Source organism: Poecilia reticulata, chromosome 12 (assembly GCF_904066995.2).
Source record: "Poecilia reticulata chromosome 12, P_reticulata-male-v2, whole genome shotgun sequence".
NCBI lineage: Eukaryota > Metazoa > Chordata > Actinopteri > Cyprinodontiformes > Poeciliidae > Poecilia > Poecilia reticulata.
In genome coordinates this window covers 30,461,471-30,471,180 of record NC_088841.1, presented here as the reverse complement: position 1 = coordinate 30,471,180, position 9,710 = coordinate 30,461,471, and the positions used below count along the sequence as shown (strand labels likewise).

General features: G+C 40.3%; 1 protein-coding gene across 1 annotated transcript; it reads right to left on the bottom strand.

The window, feature by feature from the left end:
- Window positions 1-276: 276 nt before the first annotated feature.
- LOC103461047 (uncharacterized) lies at window positions 277-5,503 on the bottom strand. Its single transcript, XM_081613439.1, has 5 exons — window positions 4,135-5,503; window positions 3,817-3,918; window positions 2,096-2,419; window positions 1,806-1,851; window positions 277-532 (listed from the first exon to the last, which is right to left on the bottom strand). The coding sequence occupies exons 1-4, from the start codon at window positions 4,511-4,513 to the stop codon at window positions 1,829-1,831; spliced, it is 828 nt and encodes a 275-aa protein (XP_081469565.1). The 5' UTR covers window positions 4,514-5,503; the 3' UTR covers window positions 277-532; window positions 1,806-1,828.
- Between the last annotated feature and the right edge of the window lie 4,207 nt (window positions 5,504-9,710).

The window sequence follows — 9,710 nt, the reverse complement described above, 5'->3', positions numbered from 1 at the left end:
GGAGAAGATTATCAGCTTGTTTTTATGAGAAAGGAGGCTGGTATCGTGCCTGATCTAAATCTATTTATTTATGTCACATGGACTTATATAAAGTTTTATACATTTTCTTTTCATATATTTATTATTGTTTTTCTTCTTTAGATATTAGGTTGACTATGATTCCAAATAATGTGCAGGAATAACTTGGTGTTGTTACGTCAATCATCTGGGGGGCCAATCAGATGACAGGGGGGGCACTGGCCCCCCTGGCTCCACCTCTGGTTCCGCCACTGCCAGTCTGCAGTAAACTGGGGCCAGTCTGCCGTGAACTGGTGCCAGTCTGCAGTGAACTGGTGCCAGTCTGCAGTGAACTGGTGCCAGTCTGCCGTGAACTGGTGCCAGTGTGCAGTGAACTGGTGAATGACAGAGACGATGCTATACTGTAGTGAGCAGTTTGAAGAAGTCCCACCATGTGATCCACAGGATTTTCCCAGCTGAGCACAAACTTCATGCACTTTGTTTCCACAGGCACCACAGCAGAATCAAGTGTAACCTGTTAAAAGGGATATAAAGTTATTATTCCTATGTTATTAATTTTCTACTGCCAAGTCTACAACCGCAGGAGGACAAAGTATAAGAAACTTAACCTTCTAATCATAACATCTGATAAATATTCATTGGAGAAATGTGAAGTTAATGAGCTAATATATTATTATTATGGCCACTCTTGCATCATAATAAAGTCCAAAAAACAAAAATGCAATAGTAGTGTTTTAGGAGGAGGTTTTCGACTCAAAGAAAAAATAAAAAGCACTCGCAGAGACTTCTCCTTTTTCAACTTATAAAAATAACAACAAGTAATGTCCGAGTTGACTTAAAATATAAACGTTCATTTGTGGTACAAAAACCTTTTCACTCCTTCACCAAACAATCAGATCAGCCTGAGCAGCTGCTTCTGCCTGTTAATCACAGCAGGAGGCCGACTGACCAGGAGGGTCTAAGCAAAACAAATAAATACATAAATATACAATAGATCTACCATTCTCATAACCTTAGATCTGCGAAAATTAATGATTTAGCAAAAAATAAAATAATCTAATTCTTAATAGGCTCCAACATATATGTATATAGAGCTCATCACATTTCTCCAATGAAACTTTAATATCCATCTATAAGACAGCGTCTTCCTACTCATGTCTATCATAGCAAGAGTTTGACTTCTCGGGATGTGATGGAGTAGCAGGTGTTTGGCATAACTGTCAAGTTTTGGACTTGAGACTACAGGTCATGTCGCTACTGAGCGGGTGGTGAAACTAGCGTATGACGTGAGGAGGCTTTAATACGATCATGTATTTTACATGACGGGTGGAAACCCCAGTCTGTACTATAAAAATCTGATTAAGATTAGAGCCTAAATACGTTCTATTTCCAAAACAGAAAGGCTACGTAATGTTAGCTAGCCTACAAATTACTATTGCCAAGTAATTCCCAGTAAGTGAATATTTAAAATGCTTTTCTAAACAACTGTGTTGGAAGATGTCAGTGATTTTAGTGAAACTTAATACAGCACTGACAGGCAGCGGTGTTTATATGTTCCCAACTGTGGCTAAAGCTGCTGCTAGCTGGTTTACTCTCCGATCGGAGGCTGGGTCCTTTAAATACAGTTGGAGAATGGTAAATTGACAATGACTGATAACGGCTAACACTTAAATACTGTTTAAGTGTGCTACATAAATGAAATTAGCTTTACCTTCTCTGACGGTAAATTAGCTGTACCGTTAGCTGTATCTAAAGCTAATTTAGAGTAAAGCTAAACTCAAAATTACCTTCTGGTCCAGAAGGTCTGAGGTCAGAGGACTCCGTTCTCCTTCACTGCAGAAAGAAGAGAAGACAGAGACAGGGAGGCGAGGGTCACCAGGACTCCTTCAGTACCACCAGAACCCAGATCAGGGTCAGTTCTTCACAGATCAATGAAACACTGGGTCCAACTGACCCGGCAGGAGCAGGGAGAACTAAACCTGTTCCAGACTCACAGGTTCTAGATCAACTCTTCCTCCAAAGTGTTTTATCAAACTGGGACAGAACCAGAACCCTGCAGCAGAGTCCAACCACTGACCTTTTATCTTTAGATGAACCTGTTTCTTCATCAGGATGGTTTTCTCTTTGCTGTAGATGCTGCAGGTGTAAATCTTTACATCTTCAGGTGTGGGGTGCTTCAGGGTCAGACTGAGGTCTCCATGTTGAAACTTTCCCTCCATCTTAGTTCTGTTTCTGTAGAGTCGGTCCTGTTCTTCAAGTTGGTCACAACTGTTCTGATACACATGGACCTTCCTGTTGTCTCCATCTGTCCACTCCACCTTAGCATCGTGAGGCAGTCGGGTTGTGGTTCTGCAGGGCAGCAGGACCGACTTTACTCCATATTCCAGCCAAACCTGATACTCTGAGGAAACAACAAGCAGAAAATAGTATTTAAACTTTAAATGTTACTGTTGTAGAATAAAATGCATGTGAAAAATCCTAATTTTCCGATTTCCCTCACCTGCCACCTGAGCAGTTATGGGCTGAACTTATACAGCTCAACCCCCCGCTGCCACTAAATGGCTCTAATTTCAAGGATTTATAACTCAGTCCAATCATGTGATGTCTTTTTAGCTTCAAACACCAGGAGAGCCTGGGAGCCTGAACTGGGGCTGGTTTTTGATGAACGTTGGTGGGAATCAGCCCTTACAGCCATTCAAACTTCTCCATGTGCCGCCTGAGCTTGGTTCAGTTTAAAGTGCTATTCAGACGTCATTATTCCAAAACTAGGCTGGCAGATCTTCCTAAATACGGTAGATGTTATCCATGGATGTGGAGGCTCACCCTGCAATCTGGCACAGATGTTTTTCATCTGCTCAGGCCTCACAAGTTTCTAGCAAATTTACTTTCTCAAGAACCGTTGACAGTTTAGCTCACACTGGAACTTTTTCTGGTTCATTTTCTGCTTCTACTGGAGGTTTCTCCCTGTTAGCCCTCCTGTGGTCTTAGCATAACGCTAAGGAGGATCGTTACATGGAGAAACAGGGATTTGTCCTGCCAGACCATCAGATCCCAGAACCACACATATAAAAACCTTGTAAAAGCCACAAAGGGTCAGTGCGCCCCCTCCAGGCCACAGGAGGTTAGAGGGGTTTGGATATTTGCTTCTGAAATATACTTTTAATCTAAACAATGTCTTACTTTTAATAATCTGCGTATTTGACCAAATGACTTGATTAAAACTAAAATGTTAAATTTTATGACTTCTACACAACTAGACTCAGGATTTTAATGCTGACTTGGGATTTTTATCAAGACTTTGGTGGAATATCTTGCAATACAATCCAGAGCATCTCCTGGGTTTTTGTTTCTGCTTTTAATGCTGTTTTCAAACGATTTAATATTAGAATCATATTGAAGTGAATCTCCATCAAAAACTCAGATCTTCTTTATATCTAATGAGGAATTGCTTTCAGGTAAAGTTTTGAGTTTAGTTTTTCAGCTTTTCTGAAGATGTGACAATTTTCCTGATGACTAGAAATGTGAGATGTTTATTTTTTGGTGAGTTTCTGATGTTTGGCTGGTGAATCAAACGACCTGCAGAAGGAGTCTGAGATTGTGAATCCATGCCAGTAGAAAAATATGCAGATCTTTGCTTTTCAACAAAATACAAACATGTTATTTTGAATGTAGAGTCATAAACATACATTTTTACATTGACACCAGACTTAATCTGACAGTATGAAAAGTTGCCACCCTCTGATAACAGGACACATTTTATCCATCTGCATTTAGAGGCATAAAAGTTTAGAGACTCACCTGACATGAAATAATGTCGAAAATAAAATAAAAGGCCTGCAGAGACGATCAGAACCAGAACCAGCAGAACCAGGAGAGCTGTGGCCCAGGATGGAAAGCTTCCTGTGGAAATCAAATAAGGTTTGACCTTCCTCTGACCTTTGACCTTCATCAGTAGATCAAATCAAATCAATCAAATGTTATTTGTCATTTCAGCAGCAAGATATTTCAAAGAGCTTTACATCATTAAATACAAAGTCATGCAACATAGAATCAGCAAAACATGACAAAGTCATTGAATTGGTAACTGATTGTTTCAATTACAACTGTGTCTCTGACCTTTGACCTGTGTCAGAACCACTGTGTGTCTCAGGATGTCCTGGCCCCTGTAGATGGTGCAGATGTAGCTTCCACTGTCTCTGTCAGTGGGATCCCTCAGGGTCAGACTGGCGTCTCCGGTCCTCAGCAGCTCTTTATTCATGTATGTGCGGCCGCGATAAAGGCTGTCCTGCTTATTGTCAGACCTGCTTGTGTTTGAAAACACATGAACCATCATGAATTCTGGTTCTGGACGGGTCCAGTCCACTGAAGTGTCCTCAGGAAGGTCAGCAGACGTTCTGCAGGGCAGGATAACAGACTCTGCTCCTTCATTCATCGCCACCTCCTCCTGATCATCTGAGGAAACATCAAACGTAACCAGTGGGGAGGAAACTGACATGAAACTATTACAACATTTAATATCATTGAGTTTCTGTGTTGTGCTGGAAAATTAGAGGCAAATATCTGATGACTGTTAATGAGACGCCATGTCTTCTCTGTTTACCACAATCAGCAGGCAGACATTTTTAAAGAAGGATTTGTGTCAATTTCACAAGTAGAGAAAAGAGTTTAAAATCTAATTTAAAGATATAAAACCAAGCAGCTGTTTTTATATGACATTTACTGCATATTTATTTATGCAACTTTAATTTAACCAACTGTGTCTCAGTGAGATGAAAAATCAACCTTTGAAGAGACCTGACCGAGACTGGCAGCAATAAACACAAATCAAAACTACAGATATCAAAATACTATTAATATCAAATATGTAAAATAAAGTAAGAAACCACAAATGTAGAAATAGGACTAAACTACAACTTGATATTAATTAAGAATTTCCTTCACGTCTTTCTATAGTTGATTCCAATCTGAGCAATCTAAATAAATTTAGTTTGATTTTTTATATTTGTATGATTATATAGTCTAATAAAAATGCTCATTTTTATTTTTAGACTATATAAATGTCTAATATGATTGTTTGATAATTGTCGGTGATTTCAACATTCATGTTGACAACCCCCAAGACCGAGGGGCTAAAAAGCTCTGTAATATATTAGAGAGTTTTGGTTTAACACAACATGTCAAACAAGCAACACACACTCATGGACACACACTGGACCTGGTTATCAGTAAGGGTGTGAATATTTCCAATGTCTCTGTAACTGATGTCGCCTGTCGGATCACTTTGCTGTTTTCTTTGACAGTTCTTTATCCGTTACCCCACGTGGACAAACAGCTACTATCACAAAACGTACTTTCACAGAAAACACAGCAGAAACATTTAATCAAATCTACTCTTCTTCCTCACTCTTAAGTTATAGTGACGTAGATAAGTTGGTAGATGATTTTCAGTGCAAACTTTCAGATATCATTGATTACATTGCCCCCATTAAAGTGAAGGTTGTGACTGGTAGGAAGAAATTTTCATGGAGAAATGCACAAACTGTTCAATCTGCAAGACAACTCTGCCGCAGGGCCGAACGGAGATGGTGTAAAGGTCAACTGCACGTTTACTATGACATCTACAAAGAAAGACTACGTAACTATCACACAACACTAAAATATTCAAGAGAGGCTTTCTTTGCAGATGTCATAAACAAAAACATTAACAATGCTCGAGCTTTATTTGCTACTGTTGACAGGCTCACAAACCCTCCTATGACGTTACCACCTGAACTTCAATCTAATGCCGCCTGCAACAAGTTTTCAAGTTTCTTTTCAGAGAAAAAAATAAAAATTAAAAATCAGGATTAATCTGCACATCCACTCCAAAACCAGTATCAATGCTGTACCCAAACAAAACAAATGCAGGAAAAAGGACCCATTTTCAATTACTCAATTATAAAACCCTAGAAGAAATTATAAGTCAATTCAGCTCCAGTTCCTGCTGTCTGGATGTCCTACCCACACATTTCTTTAAGAAAGTCCTGCCTGTTGTACTACTGATCTGATCCACATAGTAAACTCATCTCTCTCTTCAGGTGTTTTCCCCCAGGCTTTGAAAACAGCAGTTATCAAACCACTGATAAAAAAGAACAATCTAGACAAATCACTACTGCAGAATTACAGGCCGATCTCCAACCTCTCATTCATGAGCAAAATTATTGAAAAAGCTGTTTTTAAATAATTAAATAACTTCCTAACAATAACAAACTGCTTTTGATAGGGATTTTTGGTATTATCATCTTGTTGTTACTTTAGTTCATATTCAGTCTGTTAGTCAGTTTAAAGTGTTCTCTTCTTTAAACTGTATGTGGGAACTGACCTGGAAGTCACAGCTGCCTGTTATCTTCATGTGAAACAGTTTGACCGAGATTTGAACTGGGCTCAGATAATGGGTCAGATGTTAAATTGTTTTACGACCTTTGCTGTGTTTAGGTAAAATGTTTTACGACCTCAGCTGTTTCCTCTGCTGTCTTATCTTGCCTATCCTCCCTCTTTGAAGTTTGATAATAAAAGACAAGCTGTATCCAAAGATTGGCAGAACGCTCTGTGAACGGCTCGGAGGAGCAGTTGATAGAGTTTTTCTCCTTCTGCAGAAGTTTGGCTAAAAACTCATATACGTTGTCTGTGGTTCTCTTTTTCCATGTAGGTTTCAGAAAATACCTAACAAGTTGGTGCCGTGCCCCGGATCTCAACATACCCGTTTGCTGACAGACAAAGGACGACGCGCTGAAACCGTGCACGGCCAGAGTCAACAGAACCTGGAAACAAAGTCCCGGGAAGTGAATTCTTCGCCAGGCCAGCGTCCTAGGTCCAACTTTGTCTGCCAACGACGGATTGACGAGATCCGAACTGACAAAACGAACCAACAGAAACGTGAGTAAAAATAGCTGTTCGGGTTTGAGTCCCAAAATCGGGTTTGAGTCCCAAGGAAGGAGAGGTATATTTAGAGCCCCTCTCCAGATGAGGAAATCTCTTTGACCCTATAATGCCTGGCCCATAAAATTTGCCAGGTCATTTGTTTTACATAACATATAGGGTTAAAGGGATCCTCGCGTAGGCAGGGAAAGGAAAGAGAGGTATTTTAGAGCCCCTCTCTGGATGAGGAAATCTCTTTGACCCTATAAAACCTGACTATAAAATAATAGTCAGAAAATTCTAATCTTTTTAAAACTGGGATGATCTTCATGAAGTACAAAAAACTAGGGTTAAAGGGATCCTCGCGTAGGCAGGGAAAAGGAAGGAGGGGTAATTTAGAGTCCCCCTCTGGATGAGGTGGCCCTTAAAGGGATCCTCGCGTAGGCAGGGAAAAGGAAGGAGGGGTAATTTAGAGTCCCCCTCTGGATGAGGTGCCCCATAAGGGAAGATCCTCGCGTAGGCAGGGAATATTCTTTTTTTTGTGTGTGTGTGTGTGCAAGTGTGAATGGTGCTCAACATTGAGAGTAAAACTTTCTGTCCTCGGAATTAGAATCCTAGGTGAAGAACCGGACCAGAACTAGTCTGGCCTAGAAGACTGTTCTTCAGGGGACACTAAGCGCTCACTTAGAGCACTCTCTTTGAAGAAAAAGAACAAAATACCAAGCCATTGTAAGCTAATTACAGTACTGAAATAATGGTAAATAAACATTCTTGTAATTCCTCACTCGCTGAGGGCCCCGATGGGGATGAAAAGTACATGATTTCCAGGTTTCCTGGTAGCACTGTACACATAAAAAATGGAGAAAGAAATATAAAATAGATGGGAAGCTAAAAATTGATCCATGGCAAATAATTGTGGGAATTTTGGAGAGTAGTGTAGAAAGAAAATGGGAATAAAAAATCTAAAAGGAGAATGAGCTGAGGTGTGCTAAATTATGGTTAAATGAATCTAAAAACTTAATTATAGAGACGGAAGAAAATAAAGTAATTCCAAGCACACGGAATGCTGTAGCGGTGAGAGGAGAGCAAGCTCCTGCAGCCACCCCTCCCCCTGCTGCTGCAGCAGCTCCGTCTGCCCCAGTATCAGCCGCTGCTGTTCCAGCAACACGACTGTATCCCTCCCTAGAGGAAGGGACACAAAACTTATATATCTTTAGACCCTGTACCTTAGAAGAGGTCAGGAAAGCTGTGAAAGGATCAGATGTTTTTCACCTGGATAAATTTGGAGGTTTATATACCTCTGCCTTTTCCAACGACCGGACAAAAGGCCGCGGAAGAGACAGAGGCAGAGGAGGTCACAATAGGCGACGACCCCAAAATAACACCCCACAAAATCCACGGCATTCAAAAGGCTGCTGGATTTGTGGCAATATTGGTCACTGGGCAAGAAACTGCCCATCAAAGAATGCTGCACAGGGCAACAAGAGGGGTGGTGGAGCAAGGAGGCCACAAATAGGAGAAATCCTCAGCATGATCAGACTCTACCACACCCCAAAAACACAAACCACCAGACCAAATTGATGAAATGGTAGAGACATGTGCATGCAGTTTGGGACACGTTAAGTAAAACCATAAAAGAAATTGAATTCCTGTAATAAATCAGTGTATGCAAAATAATTTTTAATGCTACTAAGAATTAGGTAAACCTCACAAGTGAGAAATAATTTGTTTTAAGAAATACTGGTGTTTGTTTTGTTTTGTTTTTCTTTTTGAGCATTCCTACACCCTTAAAGAAAAAACAGTAAAGAGAGGTCTCACTGAAATAAAAACATGGGAACAACTTCTTTGTATGCTAAAAGTGGAATCATGACTTTCCTGAAGGAGGAGATGCTGAAAAAAAAAACTAAATAATAAAATTCTCCTCAGAGAACAATGTTTAATGTATTGTGTCAGAATAAGATTATAACACCAACTTGGTGAAATGATCCTTTGGCTGTATAGCTGGAGGGGTCAGCGGTCAGAGTAAGGTACCGACCTGGACATTATCCAGCCTCATGTCTCTCTTAGGCCTTGAGAGGAGGGCTGCCCGCTGACTTCACAGTCTGCAGCACTGAGATCAACAAATTTAGAGAAATCCATTGTTCTCTGGTGAGACGTGTCTCCGATGAAGTTAACATAAACTTACATTCTGCATTTTACAAGTTAATGGTGAACATGATGAAAGAGACTACAGCTTTTAACATGTTTCATGTTTATATGTGTTTAAATAAGGAAATGGTTTATGACTTCTTAAAAAGTTGGATAATAAGTGGCTAAAACTATACGATGAAAAGAAAAAAGTTATATGGAAAATGTTTGTGTATAAAGAAAAAAAAAACACAGAAAAGCAAGCAAACACTAATTGACTCTTATTTGCTTCTTTCCTTTTCCTCTGTCTGAGCCTCGCTGCGCTGCGTCTGACCTCTGACCTCAGCTCTGATCTGTCCTGCCAATCAGATGACGTCCCTCCTTTATCACCAGCCAGTTGATAAAGAAGCGAAAAAGGACAGGACGATTTCTACCACCTGGACACTGAAGGCACTAAAGTGTCTACTGGTCCTAATTCCTTGACATCTGGGAACTGCCATGCAGCAAAACTACTGTATGGAGTCCTGCTAGACGTTTGGAAAAAGAAAGCAAACTGAACTGTTTGCCGCTTGTTTCATTGGTGGACAAAGGGACGGTCTGGACAACTTATAAATAATCCAACACCAGAGCCAGTTGGACTGACAGGGAGCTGGAGGAGAGGCGGAGGA

Excerpts from the sequence above, each read along its gene's own strand:
- LOC103461047 (XM_081613439.1), bottom strand. The coding sequence starts at position 4,513 with ATGTCAGTTTCCTCCCCACTGGTTACGTTTGATGTTTCCTCAGATGAT. Across the intron at positions 3,919-4,134 it reads GGTTCTGACACAGGTCAAAG|GAAGCTTTCCATCCTGGGCC; the intron begins GTCAGAGACACA and ends TGATTTCCACAG. Across the intron at positions 2,420-3,816 it reads TCGACATTATTTCATGTCAG|AGTATCAGGTTTGGCTGGAA; the intron begins GTGAGTCTCTAA and ends TTGTTTCCTCAG.